Raw genomic sequence first — 24,515 nt, forward strand, 5'->3', positions numbered from 1 at the left:
AATCCCAAACTAGGGATCATGGACAGCTGTGCAAGGTCCTAGTCCATCTGTAGTAGATAGGCAGAATCATGTAGTGAAAAGAATAATTGTATTAGGATTGAGAGAGATATGACTGTGAATCTCAGCTGTGCCCACCTTCTTCTCTCCTCAGAAGTGGCACAGGGTGAAACCCAGTGGTTTCAAGAGGCAAAGAGTCTGAGTGAGCAACTGAGAGCAGTCTACACCAGTGCCAGTTTCCGCCACATGTCTTTGCCTGAACTCTCTTCCAAACTAGCCACTGACCACTTGCTGGGTTGTGATCTGTCCATCATTTCAAAGCATATCAGCAGCACTGTGAAAGAACCCATGGTGTTGCCTGAAGTCTTTGCCAACTTGAACTCTGTCATGTGTGTGGAAGGCGAAACTGGTAGTGGAAAGACAGTCCTACTAAAGAAAATAGCTTTTCTCTGGGCATCTGGATGCTGTCCTCTGCTGAACAGATTCCAGCTGGTCTTTTACCTCTCCCTTAATTCCACCAGACGGGACCAGGGGCTAGCCAGCATCATTTGTGACCAACTCCTAGAGACAGAAGGAACTGTTACTGAACTATGCTTGATGAACATCATCCGGCAGTTAAAGAACCAGGTGTTATTTCTTTTGGATGATTACAAAGAAATGTGTTCATTCCCTCAAGTCATAGAAAAACTGATTAAAAAAAACCACTCATTACGGTCCTGCTTGTTGATTGCCATCCATACAAACAGGGCCAGGAACATCCGCCGATACCTAGACACAATTCTAGAGATCCAAGCATTTCCCTTTTATAATACTATCTTTCTATTACGGAGGCTCTTTCCACATAATATAACCCGTCTGCAAAAGATTATGGTTCACTTTGGAAAGAATACAAATTTGCAGGTAATTCAGAAAACTCCCCTTTTTGTGGCAGCAATCTGTATAAACTGGTTTCAATGTCCTTTTGACCAGTCCTTTGATGATGTGGCTGTCTTCAAATCCTATATGGAGTGCCTTTTCTTAAAGCACAAATCTACAGCTGAACTTTTCAAAGCAATTGTGTCTTCCTGCGGTGAGCTGGCCCTGAAAGGGTTTTTTTCATCTTGCTTTGAGTTTAGTGGCGATGATCTCGCAGAAGTAGGGGTTGATGAAGATGAAGATCTAACCATGTGTTTGATGAGTAAATTCACAGCCCAAAGACTGAGACCAGTCTATCAGTTTTTAAATCCAACATTTCAAGAATTTCTTGCTGCAATAAGGCTGAATGAACTCCTGGATTCAGATAGGCAGGACAATCAAGATTTGGGGCTTTCTTATTTGAAACAAATTAAGTCACCCATGATGGCTCTATGTCCCTATGAGAATTTTTTGAACTATGTCTCCAGCCACCCTTCATCAAAGGCAGGGCCAAAACTTGTATCTCATTTGCTTCATTTGGTGGATAATAAAGAATCATTGGAAGATAGGTCAGAAAATGATGACTACCTGAAGCACCGTCCAGATATTTCAGCGAATATGGAATTTTTTAGGATAATATGGCAAATGACTCCAGACTCTTACTTTTCCCTGGTTTCAAAACATTTACTGGCTCTTGCCCTAAAAATTGCTTATCAAAGCAACAGTGTTGCTGCATGTTCTCCATTTATTTTGGAATTCCTTCAAGGGAGAACACTGACTTTGGATGTACTTAATTTACGGTACTTTTTAGATCACCCGGAAAGCCTGTTATTGTTGAAGAGTATTGTTGTCTCCGTACAAGGAAAGAAAAGGACAAAATTTCCAAATTTTTCATCCCTGGAAGCATGTTGGGACAAATTTCAGGCACCAACTATAGATCAGGACTATGCTTCTATCTTTGAATCTATGAAAGAATTTGAGCAAAATATAGCTGAAAAGGAAGAGAACATAAACAGTTATCTGGATTTACAACACAGGGCACTACCAGACATCAGTGCTGGCTACTGGAAACTGCCTTCCAAGCAGTACAAGATTCCCCTGCTGGAAGTCCAGGTGACCAGTATGGATGCTGTGGATCAGGAGATGCTCAGGTTTCTAATGATAGTTTTCTCAGCTTCACAGCACATTGAACTCCATTTAAACCACAGTAGTGGCTTTATTGAAAGCATCCGCCCAGCTCTAGAGCTGAATAAGACCTCTGTTACCAAGTGCTCCATAGAGCAGTGTGAGCTCTGTGCCACAGAACAGGAGCTGCTTCTTGCCCTGCCTTCCCTGGAATCTCTTAACATCTCAGAGACAATCCAGCTACCAGGTAAACCTGAATAGATTTGGGGTGACTATTCCAATGTGACATTTTATTTTCTCATTCTTAGTTTTAGGTAGATGAAAATTCCTGAAGGCTTGAGACCAAAAGTGCTCCTTGACAGAATGGATATGAAATAAACTTTCACTAATTATTTGAGTCAGTAGTATAAATTAATGAAAGGCCCCTGAATAATAGAATGGTTTTCATATAACTGAGATAAAATTAACAAAAGAAGATAGATGTAGTGGCATATGTCAAAATCCCAGAGACTCAGGAGGCTGAGGCAGAAGGATCACACACAAAGTTGAGGCCAGTCTGGACAATTTAGGGAGTCTCTGTCTCAAAATAAAAAATGAAAAGGGATGGCAATGTACCCTCTCCAGTGCCCCTGGTTTTAATCCCCAGTTAAAAAACAACAACATTAATATCAATATTTAACTAGTGAGCGCTCTTTGTAAACAGATGTGAATTACTTGTTATTAGCAAATAATGATCTATATATAAATGATGCTCGAAAATTACCTTCATGCTAACTACCTGATAAAAAAAGTGCTTGACTTCTCCACAGAGGAAAAGGATAAACAAGAAATAATGTCTCTTTTTATTTTTGTCTTCTAAGCAATATTTTATCATTTCAGTGTAAACATTGTCTACCTCTCATTAAATTTATTCCTTTGCACATATAGTTTTTGATACCATTGTAAATGGCATTTTATTTTTTTTTCATTTTCTAATTGTTGCTACTCAACTTTGATTTTCAACAGTCTGACTTATATCTAGTGCTTTGCATATATCTTGCTTGAGGGTCATTCAACTTCTTTTTAATTCTGTGGGTTGATAGGTATCATTAAATTTAAAAATAGTTTGACTTTTTAAAGTATTTTTACTATGGTAAAATATATATAACAAAATTTTCCATTGTAACAGTTTTTGTTGTTTGTTTGTTTGGCACTGGGGATTGAACCTAGGAGGGCTTAACCACTAAGCCACATCCCGAGCCCTTTTTATGCTTTATTTTGAGACAAGTTCTCATGAAGTTGCTTACAGTCTGGATAAATTGCTGAGGCTGGCTTTGAACTTGCAATCCTCCTGCCTCCCAAGCTGCTGTGATTATAGGCATGCGCCACCATGCCTGACCATTTTAACCATTTTTAAGTGTACAGTGACATTTAGTATATTTACAATGTTGTTTAACCATTACCACCATCCAGTTTCAGAAATTTCATCATCCCAGACGGCAACTCTGTACCCATTTAACAATAACGTCTTCTTCCCAAGAGTCCCTGGTAATCTCTATTTTATTCTCTGTCTTTATGAATTTGCCTACTCTAGATATTTTATATAAGTGGAATCATATAATATTTGTCCTGTTGTGTCTGACTTACTTCACTTTGCATGTTTTCAGGGTTCTTTATCGTGTAACATGTGTCAGACCTTCATTCCACCTTTCTTTTTTGTGTGTTTCCTTTTTGGGGACGGGTAATGGGGATTGAACCCAAGTGTGCTTTACCACTGAACTGCATCCCAGCCCTTTATTTTTTATTTTGAAACAGGGTCTCTCTAAGTTGCCGAAGTTCACACTAAATTGCTGAGGCTGGCCTCAAACTTGTGATCCTCCTGCCGCATTCTCTGGGGTTATAGGTGTGCACCACCCTGGTGCTTTTCTTTCTGTCTTTCTTTTCTTTTCTTTTCTTTTTTTTTTTTTTTTCAGTATTGGGGGTTGAACCCAGTGGCACTCAACCTTTGAGCTATTTTCCAGCCCCCCACTTCCCCTTTTTCCCTTTTTTCCCCACAGATTCAGATTTATTTAGGAAAGCAGTTACACATTTAAGGGAGAATTCAGGCTGTGTAAAGGGAGAGATGTCTTTTGGGGTAAAGTAACAAGTATACATTCAAGGGAGAATGCCAGCCATCTTAACAGTGAGAACTTTGCGGGGTAAAGAAAGAACACACATTCAAGAAAGAAGTGAGACATCTCCAAAGGGAGAGACAGCCTCTGCTCTTTTTTATTTTATTTTGAGGCAGGGTTTCACTAACTTGTCTAGACGGGCCTCAAAATTGCTATCCTTCTGCCTAACATTGTTGAGTAGTTGGGATTACAGAACTATGCCATTGAATCCAGTCCCTTTATTTCTCTTTGTAGCTGAATAATATGCCATTGTATGTATATATCATATTTCGTTGAGTCATTGCTCCCTCAACAGACACTTAGGTGATTTCTATCTTCTGCTACTGTGAATAATGCTGCAATGAACATTACTGTTACAAGTATCTGTTTGAGGCCATGTTTTGAATTGATTTGGGTATATACCTAGGAGTAGAATTGCTGCTTCATATGATAATTCTGTTTAGCTTTTTGAGGAACTTCCAAACTGTTCTTCAGTGGCTGTATCATTTTATATTTCCACCAGTTATATGCAAGATTTCCAGTTTCTCCACATCCTCAGTTTTTCTTTTCTTTTGTTTTGCTAATCATAAAGCCATTTTATAGATGTGAAGTGTTATCTCATTGTGGCTTTGATTGCATTTTCCTAATGACTGAATGATGTTAAACATCATCTTTTCATGTTCTTGTGATGACTGTATATCTTTTTTTGAGAAATGTCTAGTCAAGTTCTTTGCCCATTTAAAAAATATTTTTGTAATGTTGTAGAAGTTCTGTCTATTCTATATATCAAACCCTTATTAGAAACATGGTTTGAAAAATATTTTCTCCTGTAGATTGTCATTTTACTTTATAATGTCCAGTGCACAAAAGTTTAAAATCTGATGAAGTCTATTTATTTATTTATTTATGTATTCATTCACTCATTCATTCATTCACAAGTGCTTTTGATATCATATCTAAGACTCCATTGCCAAGTTCAAGGTCAGGAAGATTCACCCCTATGCTATCATCTAGGAGTTGTATGATTTTAGCTCTTATATTTGTCATTGATCCATTTTAATTAATTTTTGAAAATGTTTTTACATTCTCTTGCTTGTGCAAACTCAGTTGTTCTCAAACCATTTGTTGAGATGTTTTATTTATTTTTGTAAGTCCAAAGAGTCACACAAGGCTTCCCATATAGAACATAATCAGTAAATGCTGCAGATAGCAGTATCTGCATATGTGTCCTTTCTAAAAAAGAAATTTTTATGGTATCTGACAGGTTTTCATTCGAAAATGTGAAAATAGTTGATGAATCAAAATGAAAGTTTCAACATTTCCATTTGGAGCACTGTAATAATGAGAAACTGTGTGTCACTTTCCAGATCAAATCTTTCCTAACTTGGACAAGTTCCTGTGCCTAAAAGAACTGTCAGTGAAGCTAGCTGACAAACCAAACGTTTTTTCAGTCATTCCTGAAGAATTCCCAAACCTCCACCATATGGAGAAATTAGTGATTCATATTTTAGCTGAAAATAATTCTTCTAAACTAGGTAAGGATGGCTCAATTACTGTTTTTTACATCAGTTAGAAAAACTACGTTAGCCAATAATTTAAGAATTAAAACTTCTCCGGCTTGAGAGTTCCAGGACCTCCTGTTGATACTAAAATCAAAGAATGCTCAAGTCCCTCATTAAAATGGTGTTAGTATTTGCATATAACCTACCCACATCTTCCTATATCCTTTTTTTTCAGTATTGGGGATTCAACCCAGGGGCCCTCTACCACTGAGCTGTATCGATGGTAAATTATGGGAATAGCACTCTTTCTCATTAAGAAAGCAGAGAGTTCTTTGTAATTATTGAGTCTTTACTACATTCTTTGAACTGTTCTAAGCACTGCACAAATATTAATTTATAATCTTCATACCTAGTTTGTGAGGTAAGGTACTATTATTATTGCCATTTTACGAATGGAGAAATTGGAGCACAAAGAGGTTAAGTCATTTGCTCAAGTTCATCCAGCTAAGGAAACATACATTGAAATACAGAAATTTTGACTCCTAAGTCTGACCTCTTAATCCTTAACATCCTGCCTCTCCAAAATAGTTTGATTCTTTTATTTTGCTTCTGTTTAAGTTGTTCTTACATTGCAGCTTGCACATTTGCCCACTCAGCAGGGTGAAAATGTGATTGGTAGCATTTTCCTGTTTCTAAACATCTTATCTTTATAGTTAATGGACAGTTTGTGCAACCATCCTTTTAAAATACATCATTCGAAAAATGACTTAGTCACTATCAGTTCCTTAATTTAGTAAGTGCTGAACACTAAAGACTAAAGAAATGTAAAACTCCATATGAAATTGACATATAGAGTTACATGCAAAAATTCATTGCCGTTGAAGGCTGGAAGAGATAGTTTCCCTTAAATTTGCCAGCAATTTTTGGATCAAATTAAGGTTTTTGCTTAAAGTTGTCATTCTTTTATGTTTCTTCATATAGGATTTCTATTGTATAAATGCAATATACAAACTAGAGAAAGAATGGTAAAGCTGAAGGTGACCTTAGGGAGCCATTTGTTGCTGTTGTTTTTGTTTTTAGTGCTGTTGGGGACTGAACTCAGGGCCTTGCACCTAGCTATACAAGTACTCTACCAACTGAGCTATACCTCCAGCCTTTTTTTTTTTTTTGGTGGTGCTGGGGATTGAACCCAGGGCCTTATGCTTGCAAGGCAAGCACTCTACCCACTGTGCTATATCCCCAGCCCCGGCCTTGTGATTCTGCATGCCAAACAGCTAGGATTACAGGCATGTGCCACACCACCTGGCTTCTGAGTCCTAATTTTGTAGAAAAGTAAACTGATTCCCAGAGAGGGTCAGTAAACTCTTCCAAGTTTAGGTTGCTGTCAGTCAGTTTGCAGAACTGAATGTAAGTCCAAAGCAACCGGATTCTTAGATCATTATATCATGGGTGCCTTGTTTTAATTCAATATTGTTGGAACAAATAATAAATTACAAGGTTATTTCGATCAAAATTTATAGTTTTCTCTAATTTCTGAAAATCCTTGATATTTACAGTCACATTGATTCAGAATTCTCCTAACCTTCATGTTTTCCATCTGAATGTGAGTCCTTTTTCGGATTTTGAGTCTCTCATGACTGCACTCACTTCTTGTGAGAAACTTAAAGAAATTTGGTTTTCTGGATCATTTTTTAAAGCCATCCCATTTGGTAAGAACTATAATCTTAAAATTTTGATTTAAGATGTTTCTGTGGACAAAGTCATATTAAAAGTCACTCTAAAAAGTCAAAGTCTATAAAATGCAGTTGATGTCAAGGAACACTTGATACTTGATCTTAAATGAATTTCTCAAATAATAAAGTGTATTTGTACAAGTTTAAATATTTTTATTTTCAGAATTATTTTCTGAGCAAGGATTTGTATCCTCTTAGTCAAACCAATTCAGTCGGAATTGTTCTATTAATGTTGATCACTTCTCAAGTATTCTTTATTTTAAAGATGTTACTCTGTTGTAAGAAATATAGGTGATACAACTAAATTTTTATTTTCCCTCGCATAGTCACCATTTTGCCAAATTTTATTTCTCTGAAGATATTAAATCTTGAATACCAACAATTTCCAGACAAGGAAGCATCTGAAAAATTTGGTATGTTTTCAAAGCAGTTCTTTTTACTTGTTTCTTATTCCCTCCCTCTCTCAACCTCTTCAAAAGTCTTTTTCCTATTTTTAATTAGCCACAACAAAGCAAGATACATACCTTTCTTTGTCCTTCAGTATCCCCTACATTGGTTCCAGGTATAATATTGCACATAACCTACACACATCTTCCTTTTTTTTTCAGTGCTGAGGATTGAGGCAAGCACTTGACCAACTGAGCTATATCCCCAGCCCCTATCCCTCCTTTTTTTCTTTTTCTTTTTTTTTTTAGCTGGGATTGTAGGTGTTACCACCATGCCTGGCTTCTATATACTTTAAATCAATTCTAAATCACTCATAGTCCCTGAAGTAATGTAAATGTTATATAATAGTTGTGCTGTATTGTTAGGGAATATTGACAAGGAAACATGTCTTGGAAAAATGCCTTGAATTTATAATCTTCCTGTCTCTGCCTCCTGAGTAGCTGGTATTACGAGCAGGCACCACCATGCCTAGCTAAATTTTTAAATTTTCTGCCCAAAGAGATAGTATGGTTCCTTTCAGTGGGTAGCTGTCTTGGCTAATCCATTCAAGAAAGATCACTTAGTATAACTCAGAGAAGCCTATTCCATGTGCACTGATGGTATCATTAGCAGTACATATTAAGGCTGTATTTTTGGATCACACCTTGCTGGTGTGAAGAAAGGACAAGAACTAGAACTGTGGCTGAATTTCTGCAGATGGTCCCAATACAGCTATGGGTGACCATCTTGCTTTCAGAGACACAATGGGCAAAAGGCCCAGATCTTAATTTCTAGTGATTTGGTGGTTTTTTAGTTTGCTTTTGTTATTGTTTTTGGTGCTGTGGATGAACCCAGGTCCTCACCCCTATCACTGAACTACATCCTCAGCCTTCAGATCTTGACTTTTAAATTCTGTCTTTCCATAAAGGAACCATAGTCAATGGAGCAATGGGTCATTCAAGAACTGGAACTGGGAAAGCCTGGAAGTTTTGTTTTATGCTAGAAAATGTTCAGAAAACTTTAGAGTTTGGAGAACTTTTAAAGAGATCCACAGTATGGCATGCCAAGGAGGGGTCAAAGTGGAAAGAAAGGTTATCAGAGTGGTAGATGGTGAGGTTTTAGTACCCAGTGTGGATTTCTTCAATGTGGAAGTCATTGAAGATGACAGCCAGAGGTGGGATGGGAAAGAAGGGGGCAGAAGGCATTGCAGAGCTACCAGAGTAACCTACAGATCAGTGGAAACTCACCATAAAAGAGGAAATGGGGAAATGATAGGCATCTTAGACTTCAGGGCAGTAGAAACTGGTCAGGGGAGGGTGGAGGAATTTCTACAAGTGTGGACAAAGATCAAGTTGTATGCTGACCCCCTTTCTTTTGCACATGGAGAGGATGAAGAATGACCTCTACACTACATGGGGTTCTTCAGATAGTGCATACTTTTTAGGTTACAGATTACTGATGTATGGGAATGAGCTGTACAAAGAGAATTGCTTTTTTGGTGTCTTCTGACAGCCTATACTTTAGGTTCTCTTAATCACTTGGAAGAGCTGAAGCTTCCTACTGGAGATGGGATTCGTCAAGTGGCAAAATTGATCATCCAGCAGTGTCAGCAGCTTCAAAGTCTCCGAGTCCTCTCCTTTTACCAGACTTTAAATGATGACAGCGTGATGGAAATTGGTGAGCTATTTTTTAGAGAACGTGTTTCAGTTCACTGAAGCCAGGGGGTTACTCAAGCTTTCTGCTTGCAAAATATCTATAAAACATTTGCCTCTCCTAAAGTTTTCAACCTACTTCCTCACTCTCACTATCATATTGTTCCTTCCGTGTCCTTCTGTGGATTTAAGTTCATCCTAGTCAGATTTGGAAATTCAAGAATGTCTCCCACAAGTCTGTGTTCCCTGTGTGTGTGTGTGTGTGTGTGTGTATGAGAGAGAGAGAGAGAGAGAGACTGAGGATGAAGCCAGGGCCTCACGCATGTGTGCTAGGCAAACAGTCTACCACTGAGCAACATCCTCAGCTGAATTGGTTCTTGATAACTAGTGTTTCAGACAACTGACCAAATACTCTCAAAGTCCTTTTCTTTTCAGTTGAAGATTAATATACATACAGAAATGTATAAAACTCTTTAAGTATACAACTCAATGACTTTTCCAGTGAACATAATTAAAAATACCCATACCAAGGGCTGGGGAGATAGCTCAGCTGGTAGAGTGCTTTCCTGGCAAGCACAAGGCCCTGAGTTCGATCCCCAGTACCGCAAAAAAAAAAAAAAAAAAAAAAAAAAAAAAAAAAAAATACCCATACCAAGTATGGGTAACAATGAGGCAGATTAGCACACAGAACATCAGGGCCTAGTGTAGTTCAGGGGTAGAGTGCATGCCTGGCATGCATGAGACCCTGAGCTCAAGCCCTGGCACTTCACACACATACATGCATACACACGCATGCACGAACATATTTGGCTTATTATGAATAATGCCTCTATGAATATTTTTATATGTGGCCACACATTTACTATTTCTGTTGCTCTTTATGGTCTCCTGTGCTTCCTTTCATGAGGGATCACATTCCTTCTGTCTGAAGACTCCTGTAGTGTCTCCTTTCCAGTGGGTTAGCTCGTAATGAATTGTCTCGTGTTTTCCTGTCCAGACTCAAAGAGTTGCCCAAAGCTTGGTCCTTGTTCCCAATGCCAATCCAATAATGAGGAATGATTTTGAGAAAAAGGAAAAAAAGATGGTTTATTGCTTTGTTCCTGTTGCAAAGGCTGTGATTCTCTTGTCTCGTGTTTTGATTGTCTGGAAATGCTTTGTGTTGGCTTCATCTTTGACGTGTATTTTTTTTTCAGTGAGTATAGAATTCTGTTTTGGCACTTACCTTCTCACCTTTCTATCTTGCATTGTTTCTGTTGTTTAGTGAGCTGTCTGCTTTTATGTCATGTCATTTTTTCTCATTCTGGTGGATTTTAAGATTTTTTTTTTATTATTTTAAAGAGATGGTGTCTTGCAGCCCGATGTGGTAGTGCATGTCTCTAATCCCAGTTACATAGGAAGCTGAAGCAGGAGAATTGCAGGTTTGAGGCCAGTCTCCTCAATTTAGCAAGACTCTGCCTCAAAATAATTAAACAAATAAATATTTTCCAGCATTATTTTTATTTTTTAAATTATTTATTTATTAATTTTTTACAGACTGCATTTTGATTCATTGTTCACAAATGGGGTACATCATTTCATTTCTATGGTTGTACACGATTTAGATTCATACCATTCGTGTAATCATGCATGTACATAGGGTAATGATGTCTGTCTCATTCCACGATTTTTCATATGCCCCGTTCCTCTCATTTCCTTCTACATAATCTAAAGTTCCTCCATTCTTCTCTCACTCCCCCCAGACCCCCATTATATATCATTCTCCACTTATCAGGGAAAACATTTCAGCCTTTGGCTTTTTGGGATTGGCTTATTTCACTTAGCAAGATATTCTCCAATTCCATCCATTTATTTGCAAACGCCATAATATTATTATTCTTTATGGCTGAATAATATTCCATTGTGTATATATACTACAGCTTCTTTTTTTTTTTTTTTTCAGTGTTGGGGATTGAAGTACCACAGCTTCTTTATCCATTCATCTGTTGAAGGGCATCTAGGTTGGTTCCACAATCTAGATATTGTGACTTGAGTTGCTATAAACACTGATGTGTCTGCGTTACTGTAGTACCTAATTTTAAGTCCTTTGGGTATAAACCAAGGAGTGGGATAACTGGGTCAAATATGGGTCCACTCAAGCTTTCTGAGGATTTTCCACACTGCTTTCCAGAGTTGCTGCCACCAATTGGCAACTCCACCAGCAATGTAAAAGTGTGCCTTTTTCCCCCACATCCCACTCCAACATCTATTATTGTTGTTTTCTTGATAATAGCCATTCTAGTTGGAGTTAAGATGAAATCGTAGAGTTGTTTTAATTTGCATTTCTCTAATTACTAGAGATGTTGAACACTTTTTCATATATTTATTAATCACCTGTATGTCTTCTTCTGTAAAGTGTCTGTCCAGTTCCTTGGCCCATTTATTGATTGGGTTCTTTGTTATTTTGGTGTAAAGTTTTGTAAGTTCTTTATAAATTTTGGAGGTAAGTGCTCTATCTGAAGTGTGTGTAGAAAAGATTTTCTCTCACTCTGTAGGTTCTCTTTTCACATTGATTGTATCCTTTGCTGAGAAAAAGCTTGTCAGTTTGAGTCCCATTCCCATTTATTGATTCTTGTTTTGATTTCTTGTGCTTTGGGAGTCTTGTTAAGGAAGTCTGATCCAAGTCAAGATGATGAAGATTCAAGCCTACTTTGTCTTCTATTAGGTGCAGGGTCTCTGGTCTAATTCCTAAGTTCTCGATCCATTTTCAGTTGAGTTTTGTGCAGGGTGAGAGATAGAGGTTTATTTCTTTTTTTTTTTTTTTTTTTTTTTTTTTTTTTGCGGTGCTGGGGATTGAACCCAGGGCCTTGTGCTTGCGAGGCAGGCACTCTACTAACTGAGCTATATCCCCAGCCCTTTAATTTCATTTTACTGCATATGGATTTCCAGTTTTGCCAGCATCATTTGTTGAACAGGCTATCTTTTCTCCATTGTATTTTTAGTTCCTTTGTCTAGTATGAGGTGACTGTATTTATGTGGTTTGTCTCTGTGTCTTCTATTCCATACCACTGGTCTGCCTGTCTATTTTGGTGCCAATACCATGCTGTTTTTGTTACTATTGCTCTGTAGTATAGTTTATTGTCTGGTATTGTGATACCTCCTGTTTCACTTTTTCTATTCAGGATTGTTTTGGCTATTTGAGATCTCTTGTTCTTCCAGATGAAGTTCATGATTGTTTTCTCTATTTCCATGAAGAATGTCATTGGGATTTTAATTGGAATTGTAGTGAATCTGTATAGTGCCTTTGATAGAATGGCCATTTTGACAATGTTAATTCTGTCTATCCAAGAACATGGGAGATCTTTCCATCTTCTAAGGTTTTCTTCAATTTCTTTCTTTAATGTTCTGTAGTTTTCATTGTAGAGGCCTTTCACCTCTTTTGTTAGATTAATTCCCAAGTATTTTATTTTTTTTTTTGAGGCTACTGTGAATGGAATAGTTTTCCTAAATTCTCTTTCAGAGAATTCATCACTTATGAATAGAAATGCATTAGATTTATGCCTATTGATATTATATCCTACTACTTTGCTGAATTCATTTATTAGTTCTAGAAGTTTTCTAGTGGAGTTTTTTTGGATTCTCCAAATATAGAGTCATGTCATCAGCAAATAGTGACAGCTTGAGTTCTTCTTTGCCTCTTTGAATCCCTTTAATTTCTTTGGTCTGTCTAATTGCTCTGGCTAGTGTTTCAAGGATGATGTTGAATAAAAGTGGTGAAAGAGGGCATCCCTGTCTTGTTCCAATTTTTAGAGGGAATGCTTTCAGTTTTTCTCCATTAAGAATGATGTTGGCATAGATAGCCTTTACAATGTTGAGGTATGTTCCTACTATTCCTATTTTTTCTAGTGTTTTAAGCATGAAGGGGTGCTGTATTTTAACAAATGTTTTCTCAGAATCTATTGAAATAATCATATGATTCTTAACTTTAAGTCTACTGATGTGATAAATTACATTTATTGATTTCTGGATGTTGAACCAACCTTGCATCCCTGGGATAAACCCCACTTGATCATGGTGCACTGTTTTTTTAATATATATTTATATGCTATTTGCCAGTATTTTGTTAAGGATTTTTGCATCTATGTTCATCAGGGATATTGGTCTAAAGTTTTCTTTTCCTGATGAATCTTTGTCTGGTTTTGGTATCAGAGTGGTACTAGTCTAATAGAATGAGTTTGGAAGGGTTCCCTCCTTTTCTATTTCATGGAATACTTTGAGGAGTATTAGTTCTTCTTTAAAGGTCTTGTAAAATTCAACTGAGAATCCATCTGGTCCTGGGCTTTTCTTGGTTGGTAGGCTTTTGATGGCTTCTTCTATTTCGGTACTTGAAATTGATCTGTTTAAATTGTGTATGTCTTCCTGATTCAGTTTGGGAGGATCATATGTCTCTAAAAATTAGTCAATGTTTTCGATATTTTCTATTTTGTTGGAGTATAGATTTTCAAAGTAGTTTCTAATTATGTTATGTATTTCAGCAGTGTCTGTTGTGATATTATCTTTTTCATCATGAATGTTAGTAATTTGAGTTTTCTCTCTTCTCTTTGTTAGTGTGGCTAAGGGTTTATCAATTTTTTTTTTTTTTTTTTTTTTTTTGTGGTGCTGGGGATTGAACCCAGGGCCTTGTGCTTATGAGGCAGGCACTCTACCAACTGAGCCATATCCCCAGCCCTATCAATTTTGTTTACTTTTTCAAAGAACCAACTTTTTGTTTTGTCAATTTTTTAAAATGTTTTTTATTCCAATTTCATTGATTTCAGCTCTGATTTTAATTATTTCCTGTCTCCTACTACTTTTGGCGTTGTTCTGGTCTTCTTTTTGTAGGACTTTGAGATGTAATGTTAGGTCATTTAGTTGTTGACTTTTTATTTTTTTAATGTATGAGCTCAATGCAATGAATTTTCTTCTTAGTACTGCTTTCAGAGTGTCCCAGAGATTTTGATATGTTGTGTCGTTATTCTCATTTACCTCTAAGAATTTTTTTATTTCTTCCCTGATGTCTTCTGTTATCACTGCATCATTCAATAGCATATTATTTAGTCTCCAGGTGTATGAGTAGTTTTTATTTTATTGTTCTTCTTTTATTGTTGATTTCTAATTGTATTCCATTATGATCTGATAGGATACAAGGTAGTATCTCTATTTTTTTGTTTTTTCTAATGGCTTCTTTATGGTATAGCATATGGTCTATTTTGGAGAAGGATCCATGAGCTGCTGAGAAGAAAGTATATTTGCTCGAAGATGGATGAAATATTCTGTAAATGTCCATTAAGTCTATATCACTGATTGTATTATTTAGTCTACAGTTTCTTTGTTCAGTTTTTATTTGGAGGATCTATCCAGTGGTGAGAATGATGTGTTAAAGTCACCCACTATTATTGTGTTTTGGTCTATTTGATTCTTAAAATTGAGAAGGGTTTGTCTGCTGTACACAGATGCTACATTGTTTGGGGCATAAATATTTAAAATCGTTATCTCTTGCTGTTTTATGCTTCCCTTAAGCACTATGAAATGTCCTTCTTTATCCCTTCTGACTAATTTAGGTTCGAAGTCCACTTTATCTGATATGAGGATGGAGACCCCTGCTTTTTTACTGGGTCCATGTGCCTGGTATGTTTTTCCCCATCCTTTCACCTTGAGTCTGTGGATGTCTTTTTCTATGAGATGAGTCTCTTTAAGGTAGCATATTGTTGGGTCTTTCTTTTTAATCCAACCTGCCAGTCTGTGTCTTTTGATTATTGAGTTTAAGCCATTAACATTAAGGGTTATTGTTGTGATATGATTTGTATTCCTGGTCATTTTGGCTTATTTTTGATTTTTAACTTGACTTGGTTTCTCCTTTGATTGACTTTTCCTTTAGGGTAGTTCCTCCCTTTGCTTACTTGTATTGTTGTTTTTCACTTCCTCCTCATGAAATATTTTGCTGAGAATGTTCTTTAGGGCAGGCTTTCTCTTTGTAAATTCCTTTATCTTTTGTTTATCATGGAAAGATTTTATTTCATCATCAAATCTGAATGTTAGTTTTGCTGGGTATAGGATTCTTGGTTGGCATCCATGTTCTTTCAGAGATTGAAATACATTGTTCCAGGCCCTTCTTGCTTTTAGGTTCTGGGCTGAGAAATCTGCTGATATCCATATTGGTTTCCCCTTATAAGTAATCTGATGCTTTTCTCTTGCAGCCTTTAAAATCCTATCTTTATCTTGTATGTAAGGTATTTTCATTATACTGTGTCTTGGTGTGGATCTGTTGTAATTTTGTGCACCTGGTGTTCTGTAAGCCTCTTGTATTTGATTTTCCATTTCATTTTTCCGGTTTGGGAAATTTTCTGATATTATTTCATTAAACAGGTTGTTCATTCCTTTGGTTTGTATCTCTATGCCTTCCTCAATCCCAATAATGCTTAAATTTGGTCTTTTCATGATATCCCATAATTCTTGGAGGTTCCATTCATGACTTCTTAACATCCTCTCAGTTTGTTCAACTTTATTTTCAAGATTAAATATTTTGTCTTCATTGCCTGAGATTCTGTCTTCCACGAGATCTATTCTGTTGGTGATGTTTTTAATTTGGTTTATTGTTTCTTTCATTTCAAGTATTTCTGTTGTTGTTGTTTTTTTTTTTCCAGAACTCTATCTCTTTGTTGAAATGTTCCTGAATTTGCTCTTTTAACTGTTTATTGGAGTGATCATGCATTGCCTGCATTTGCTCTCTTATCTCATCTTTTGCTTTTCAGATCATTTTAATTATGCAGATTCTAAACTCTTTTTCTGTCATTTCTACTGCCACGCTGTCATTGCATTCTATCAAAATAGCATCTTGGTTTGTTAGGGACACTTTCTTCCCCTGTTTTTTCATATTGTTTTTGTATATTCCCCTCCAGCAGTGAAGATCAGAGGTACTGAAGTTTCCCCTACAGGCTTAATATGACCCTGCAGTTTTTCAGTACCTCTCCTTTGAAGGAGAAATCAATATTAGTAGCACCCAATACAGAGAAAATGCAATTCTGAACCAGAGAGCCCCTATAAAGTCTTTAACATTATTATAATAAACAGAATGAGTTTGATTATTATTTACAGTATTTCTTGTTGTGAATGAAGAGGATGGGGAAGGGTGTAGGATGTGAGTAAACAGAGGTACCTGTCAAAGGGCCTCTGATTTCCTGTAGGTGTTTCAGGAAGTGAGTCACCCTTGCAATGATGATGGCCACACCCTCAGGAATAATTCAAAATGCCTGCACCATCCTTCAAAGAAGCTGGGGAGGCCCAGCAAGGGGCAGGGCAGGCACAATGTCCAGTGTCCCTCTGTGGTGTGATGGGGGTCGGGCAGGCTCGGTGACCGGAATCCATCTGCAGTGCGTGGGGTGGGCAGGCTCAACATCCAGCGTCCGGGATCTGTCCCTCCAGCATGGTTTATTAAATAGGCTGTCTTTTCTCCTACATATTTTTTGGCACAAAAATCAGATGTCTGGGGCTGGGGAGATAGCTCAGCTGGTAGAGTGCTTGCCTCGCAATCACAAGGGCCTGAGTTCGATCCCCAGTACCACCAAAAAAAAAAAAAAAAAAAAAAAAAAAAAAAATCAGATGTCTGTAGCTATGTGGGTTTATCTATGACTTCTATTGTGTTCCACTGGTTGGTGTGTCTTTGTATGCCAATACCATCGTGCTTTTGTTACTATGGCTCTGTAATATAATTTGAAATTGGGTATTGTGATGCTTCCAACATCGCTTCCCGCCCCGCTTCAATAATGAGGATGGAACCCAAGGGCACTCTACCACTGAGCCCTTTTTATATTTTGAGACAGGGTCTTGCTAAGTTGTGCAGACAGACTTTGAACTCACAATCCTCCTGCCTTAACCTCCCAAATCACTGGGATTACAGGTTTCACCATCACACCCAGCTCCTGTGTTGCTCTTTTTGCTCAGGATTGCTTTGGCTATTCTGGGTCTTTTGTTCCTGCATGTGAATTTTAGGATTGCTTTTTGTAGTTCTGTGAAGAATGTCATTAGTATTTTAATGGGGATTGCATTGAATCTATATATTGCTTTTAGCAATATGGCCATCTTTGGAGCTTTTAAAGAAATATTTAAAAATCTTATTATCAGCATTTCCTACTCTCATCACGATGGTGGTGGTGGGAAAGGAGGCTGATTCAAACACCCTAGTCTACCATTATTGAACAGAAGTTCTTCTGATTTTCTTTTGTTTTTGTAGCCAAGGTTGCAATCAATGGAGGCTTCCAGAAACTTGAGAACTTAAATCTTTCAATGAATCATGAGATTACAGAGGAAGGATTCAGAAATTTCTTTCGGGCACTGGACAACCTGCCAAACTTGCAAGAGTTGACTATCTCCAGACATTTCACAGCCTGTATCAAAGCTCAGGCCACCACTGTCAAGGCTTTGAGTCAGTGTGTGTCACGCCTGCCAAACCTCACCAGGCTTCAAATGTTAAGTTGGCTCCTGGATGCAGAAGACATGGCATTGCTTAATGCCATGAAACAAAGACATCCTAAATCTAAACACCTAACTATTATATGGAAATGGATACTGCCATTCTCTCCAGTCATTCAGAAATAAGCAATTCAGCTAAGAAATGCTGAATCAAGAAATATTTTGGCTGGGCGTGGTGACACACCTATAATCTCAGTGACTCAGGAGGTTGAGGCAGGAGAATTGAAAGTTAGAGGCCAACCTCTGCAACTGCGAGACCCAGCCTCAAAATAAAAAATAAAAAGGGCTGGGGATGTGGCTCAGTGGTTAAGTACTACTGAGTTCAATCTCCAGTACCAAAAAAATAGAATAAAAATAAAAACCTAATTATCAAAAGTTTTTTTTTTTTTTTTTTTTTCTTGGTTCTGGGGATTGAACTCGGGGGCACTCAACCACTGAGCCACATCCCCAGCACTATTTTGTATTTTATTTAGAGACAGGGTCTCACTGAGTTGCTTAGCACCTTGCTTTTGTTGAGGCTGGCTTTGAACTCCCAATCCTCCTGCCTCAACCTCCTGAGACCTTGGGATTTCAGGTGTGCGCTACCATGCCCAGCTATCGAAAGCATCTTACTAAGTTTTACATACTAAAGAATATTCACTAAATGTATAAGACTTATAATAATGATAATTTTAAAAGCCCACTCACCCATCACTGCATCCAATACCTTTGCAGTCTTTGAATGATTCTCTCTGGCTATAGACTAGCCCTACAATCAGTATTACAAAATGAACCATCCATTGTCAAGGTCCACAAGGAAGGGGTGTGAAAGGCACACTATCTATCTCAAATCCACAAGATGGAAGAAGTGTTCAACTTGCATAAAAAATGGTTAATTTAAGGATTTAATCAGTTTTGCACAGAAATGAGACAAGAGTTGACTTTAACATAGGATTTGGATGAATCTCTTCCAAGAGATAATTTTTAAACTTAGCAAGATTTCTTTTACATATTCAGCCTTGGTATAGTTAGTTTGCTTATACCATTTCTTTGTACATTGCCAATGTGAAGAAGAGATAGGGTTTAGGGAAAACTGCTTTTATTCCAGAGGCTTTTGAGAACTCAACATATGCTATAATGACCTTATGGTTTCTTATGAACACACTCCAGTCAGTATATGATATAATCTCATTTTTTTTTAAACAAACTCTTGGGACTGGGGGTGTAAGTCAATGGTAGAGTGCTTGCCTAGCTGTGTGTTCTGTTTGGTCCCAGAACCACAAAAACAAAATTTAACAAGCCTCTTAATATTTCTAGAAGCATTACAGATTTCTGGATACATTAATTAGCTTGATTGTGGTAATTATTTATCATTTCACAATGTTGAAACATCACATTGAATACTGTTATAGTTTGGATGTGAGGTGTCCCCCAAAAGCTCACTTGTGAGGTAATGCAATAAGGTTCAGAGGAAGAAAGATTGCTATGAGAGCCTTAACCCATTCAGTCATCACCTGATGGGATTAATTGGGTGGTAACTGAAGGCAGGTGGGGTGTGGCTGGAGGAGGTGGGGCATTGGAGGAATGGCTTTGGGGTATATATTTTGTATCTGGTTAGTGGAGTCTCTCGCTCTCTGCTTCCTGATTATCATGTGAGCTGCTTCCTCTGCCACACTTTTCTGCCATGGTGTTCAGCTTCACCTGGAGCCTCCCGGAATGAAGCTGACTGAATCTGAACTGAGAACTCTGAAACTTAGAGCCCTCAAATAACTATTTTTTCTCCTCTACAATTGTTCTGGTTGGGTCTTCTAGTCTCAGCAACAAAAAAGCTGACTAAAACAAATACCCATGTTGGTACAAATTAAATATATATAATTTTTGTCTGTCAATTATACCTCAATAAAGTTGGGGAAAAAAGATTTCTGGAAGAGTATTTAAAAATGTTAATACCAATTACCTCTGGGATGTGAGACAGAGGCATTTTTTTTTTCACTCCCTTTATGTAGTTTGTGTGTGTGTGTGTGTGTGTGTGTGCATGTGTGTTTTACAATTGCCTGTAATATTATATTTAAAATAAAAAACAGGGCTGAAAGCTGGGCATGGTGGCGCACACCTGTAATCCCAGCGGCTCAGGAGGCAAAGGCAGGAGAAATCATGAGTTCAAAGTCAGCCTCAGCAAAAGCAAGGCACTAAGCAACTCAGTGAGACCCTGTCTCTAAATAAAATACAAAGAAGGGCTGGGAATGTGGTTCAGTGGTCAAGTGCCCTGTGTTCCATTCCCAGTACCCGCTCCCTGAAAAAAAAAAAAGGAGGGCTGCCAAAAATAATAAAATAATGATAATAAAATTTTTAAAAAGCTTAGCATTTAAAACATTAATAGGGTTCATCTGAAGAGTCAAACTACTTTAAGACAAGATAGGTTGTCTTCTTGCCTGCAAATTAATACTTCTGTATTCAGAAAGATTTTATATAAAATATCAGCCTCTCGTCAGAAGAAAAAACACAGAAATTTGGGGAAAAGTTTAAAGAAGTAGTAACTCTACATAGAGTTGGAATAATGGGGGTTGGGTAGTAAAGAGTAAGACAACTTAGTACAAACCTTAGGCTAAGGAACCCCAGGGTTAAGATTCAGACCTTGAGGGGCTTGGTGGTGCAGGCCTGTAAAACCAGTTGCTCAGGAGGCTGAGGCAGGAGGATTGCAAGTTCAAAGCCAGCCTCAGCAACTCAGGGAGGCCCTGTCTCTAGGTAAAATATAAAAAAGGGCTGGAGATGGGCTGGAGTTATAGCTCAGTGGCAGAGCACTTGCCTAGCACATGTGAGGCTCTGGGTTCAATCCTCAGCACCACATAAAAATAAATAAAGGTATTCTGTCCATCTACAACTATAAAAATTTTTTTTCAAAAAGGGGATGCTGGGGATGTGACTCAATGGTTGAGAGCCCCTGGGTTCAATTCCCTGGTATAAAAAAAAAAAAAAAAAAAAAAAATCCAGACATCCAGGAGACAGGTTTGCTAGGGCTGTTTAGTTGCAGTGTGTGGAGGCGTAGGCTTGGGGCATTTTGTTGAACAGGGTCCAGGGGTGGTAATGGGGTGGGGAGAGTTGTGTGCTGCTAGTCACTTGGTACTGCTAAAGCTGGGCTCTGCAGCATCTGCCTGTAGGCACATTGGAACTAGGAAAAGAAGCCCCTTGCTCTGTGGTATTCCACTACTGAGAAGGCTTTACACTGTGCCTATTGACAAGGTAAGGTTTTAGAGGGTCTTGATCTATTACTGCAGGACAAGCAGAAAAGACTGAATTTAGACATGAGAGGCAATAACTTGATAACTGGTGTAACTCATTAATAGTGTAGATGGAAAAGAATCTAAATTTCTGTCCCCTTGATTGAATATTCCAACCCACTCCACCTTCCTGCATCCTTCCGTTGTGCTCACATGGAAAAAAAAAAAATCCCATTCCCTTTTTATTTATTTAGTTTTCTGAGAGAGGAACTCAATGTTGCCTATGTTGGCCTTGAACTCATGGGCTCAAATGATTTTCTCACCTTGGCCTTCTGAGTAGCTGGCACAAAGATGTGTGCCAATGTGCTGGCCTTGCAAAATCCCCTACATTCTCAACCTCTTTTCCAAACATTCCTGTACCTTTTTGGATCTAACTTTTTATTTTCAAGCTTTTTTTTCCCTTTTTTTTACCATGACCCACAGTAAAAAATAAATTTTACATCCAAACACACATGTATACAAGTGTCATAAAAATAACTTACTAAAGCTGCCAAGTATGATTTTATTAATATCCAGAAATACATAAGAATTACAATTACGAAAATCTAGAAATACATTTTCCTTGAAAGAGTTGTTTGTATGTGCTGGTAAGTGAATGTCCTTTCACCCCTAGTTCTTTCCCAGGCTTTTACCTCCTCCATTCCACTGCCATGGCTGTTTAGAGCATCATGAATGACTTCCACATTGCCCAATTCAGTGCACATTCTGTCTTCATCTCATTCTGTTAGCAGCATCTGATCTATTGGTAGCTTTGATATAGCCTGTTACCCCTCCCCCTCTTCCTCAAAACACTTTTTTCCACTGGTTTTTCCCTTATTCATTGAGAGCTCCATCTCAGTTTCCTTCGGTGTTTCTCTTGGATCACTAACCATTGGGGGTATCCCAGGGTTCTCTGACATCATATTTACTTGTGATCTTGGGGACTGAACTCAGGGGCACTCTACCACTGGGCTACATTCCAGCCTGTTTTACTTCTTGAGACAGGGTCTTGCTAAGTTGCCCAGACTAGGCTTCAAATGTGATCCTCCTACCCAAGCCTCTGGAGTTGCTGGCATTACAGGCGTGTGCCACTGTGCCCACCTCTTCCTCTCAACTTAGATATACTTCCTCAGTTATCTCGTCCAGTTGAATGGCTTTATATCCTCTGTCTCCACTAATTTCTACATTTCCATCTCTAGCCAAGACCTATCCGTGACCGCCCCTGTAACCCTGGGTACTGGGGATTGAACCTAGGGCCTCACACATGCTAGGCAAATACTGTCACTGAGCTGCACCCCCAGCCCCTCCCCTCGTACTTCTGGAATCACAAATTTTACAGCTCTAAAACCTAAGTCCTATTCTTCCCCTTTACAAAAATAGTCCAGACTTCCTTCTCATTAAACTTTCTTCTTCCAGTTGTCTAGCCAAAACTCTTGGTGTCACTGGAGTCATCCTCGACTCCTTTCTGTAAGTCAGATCATACTATACCTCTGATTGTAAATCTTCCACTGGCTCCCAAAGTAAATGCTGAAAACCTTACAATGGCTTACATATAGCGTGACCCTTGGCTACTTCTGTTTCCCAGTCTTCCAAATCTCTCCTCTTTCCCTCTCCAGCCATATTGGCTTCCTTGCTGTTCCCTGAACATGCCACATACACTCCTTTGCAAGGTCTTTGCACTTGTCATTTCCTTTTCCTGGGAGATTCTTTCTTGCTTAGGTTTGGATATGATTTGAACATGTCCCCCCAAGGGTTCGTGCACAAAAATATAATCCTCGGGCTGGGGAGATAGCTCAGTTGGTAGAGTGCTCGCCTCACAAGCACAAGGCCCTGGGTTCAATCCCCGCAACCACAAAACACACACACACACACACCCCTCACTGTGTGGTATTAAGAGCAGAAACTCATTCTGACGTCAGTGTTTAGAAATGGAGGTGATCAGGAATTGATAAGGTCATCAAAGTGGAGGTCCCATGACTGAATCCTGGTGGCTTCATAAGGAAGAGAGAGACCAAAAGACCTATGCATGTACTCCAATATCTTGCAATGTGATGTCCTTCTTAGGCCATCACCAGATGTGGCCCCTTAACCCTTGCTGTCACCGCCCACAGCAACAATCCCGCGGATATTTGTTATCGCCTGCAGCAACAACTATGGGAGGTGGACTGGAAATAAACTACTTCTATTCCTGAGCTGCTTCCTTGCTTGTTTGCTTATTCTCTAACTTATAGAGGAAGAGAAGCTTGATTTTAGAGGAAGAGAGGCTTTGAGAGGGAGTTTTAGAGAAAGAGGCTTGCTATGCTTTCAGAGATCTATTTCTTCTTAGAGTTCTGCTGCTTCTTCTTAGAGATGTATCCTGCATCCTGCAAACTGAAGGTGTGTGCTAAAGGTGCTATCAGTAGTGCTTCATAGTGGTGTGTCCCGCGTACTGCGATCTGTGATCTGCAACCTAGAGGTGTGTTCTTAGTTCTCCACTCTGCCATCTGCCTACTGCCTGCTTATATTCCCTCCAGGAGGCAGAGGGTAGGGCCACGCCAGTTAAGCGAAGATCAGGCGAGGAGCCAGCTGCTCAATCATGGCAAAGGTCAAAAGGAGCAGGCCCAAGCAGGAGCACTCCGGAACACATGTGCACGCATTGAGTGCAGTGGACTGACTTGAATACGTCCGATGATAAAGCACCTGAGTGTGTCTATGTTAACCGATTTCCTCACTGCCGATGTGATCAAAACAATTTCTGGTTGGCTGCCAGGCGCCATCTTGGCGTAGTCTGCATGGCATAGCCCCCAACACCTGGCTCTCCTGAACTGTGAGCCAAAATAAACCTCTTATTTTTTGGTACCGGGGATTGAACCCAGGGACAGTTTGCCACTGAGCTATATCTCCAGGTCTTTTTATATTTTGAGACAGGGCCTCACTTGCTGAGGCTGGCCTTGAACCTGCAATCCTCTTGCCTCAAACTCCTGAGTTACTAGAATTACAGGTGTATGCATAGACCTCTTTTCCTCACAGCTCACCCAGTCTTTGTTTCTGGTGTGTTTTTTCAATTGGTGCAATACAATTATACATAATAGTGGGATTCATTATGCCCTATTTGTATGCTGTTTGTTTTTGAGATGGGATCTAGCTACGTTTCTCAGGCTGACCCTGATCTCCTGGGCTCAAGCAGTCCTGCTGCCTCAGTTTCCCTAGTGGCTGGGACTACAAGTGTGTGCTGTTGCACCTGGCTGATATTTTTATTGGCAAGAGAAAAAGGACTGACAGATCCCTATAGCTGCTGCACCTACAACAGTGCCTAGCAAAGAGGCAAAGTTGAATAAATATTTGTTGGAATGAATAA

At 38.6% G+C, this 24,515-nt stretch overlaps 1 protein-coding gene across 4 annotated transcripts in view; it reads left to right on the top strand.

Moving 5' to 3' along the window:
* The window catches only part of NAIP (NLR family apoptosis inhibitory protein), a 40,672-nt gene extending 20,744 nt beyond the window's left edge, over positions 1-19,928 (top strand). For 3 of the 4 annotated variants that reach the window (XM_079143555.1, XM_079143554.1, XM_079143556.1), the window contains 6 exons: positions 152-2,263; positions 5,513-5,680; positions 7,204-7,356; positions 7,707-7,793; positions 9,319-9,483; positions 17,704-19,926. In XM_079143555.1, the coding sequence (XP_078999681.1) occupies positions 152-2,263; positions 5,513-5,680; positions 7,204-7,356; positions 7,707-7,793; positions 9,319-9,483; positions 17,704-18,068 (3,050 nt within the window). In that variant the 3' untranslated portion in view covers positions 18,069-19,926. Of the gene's footprint in view, positions 1-151; positions 2,264-5,512; positions 5,681-7,203; positions 7,357-7,706; positions 7,794-9,318; positions 9,484-17,703 lie in introns of all 4 variants that reach the window. The other variant, XM_079143557.1, reaches the window with a different exon arrangement.
* The last annotated feature ends 4,587 nt before the right edge of the window (positions 19,929-24,515 follow it).

This window comes from Sciurus vulgaris (genome assembly GCF_902686455.1).
Source record: "Sciurus vulgaris genome assembly, chromosome: 6".
NCBI lineage: Eukaryota > Metazoa > Chordata > Mammalia > Rodentia > Sciuridae > Sciurus > Sciurus vulgaris.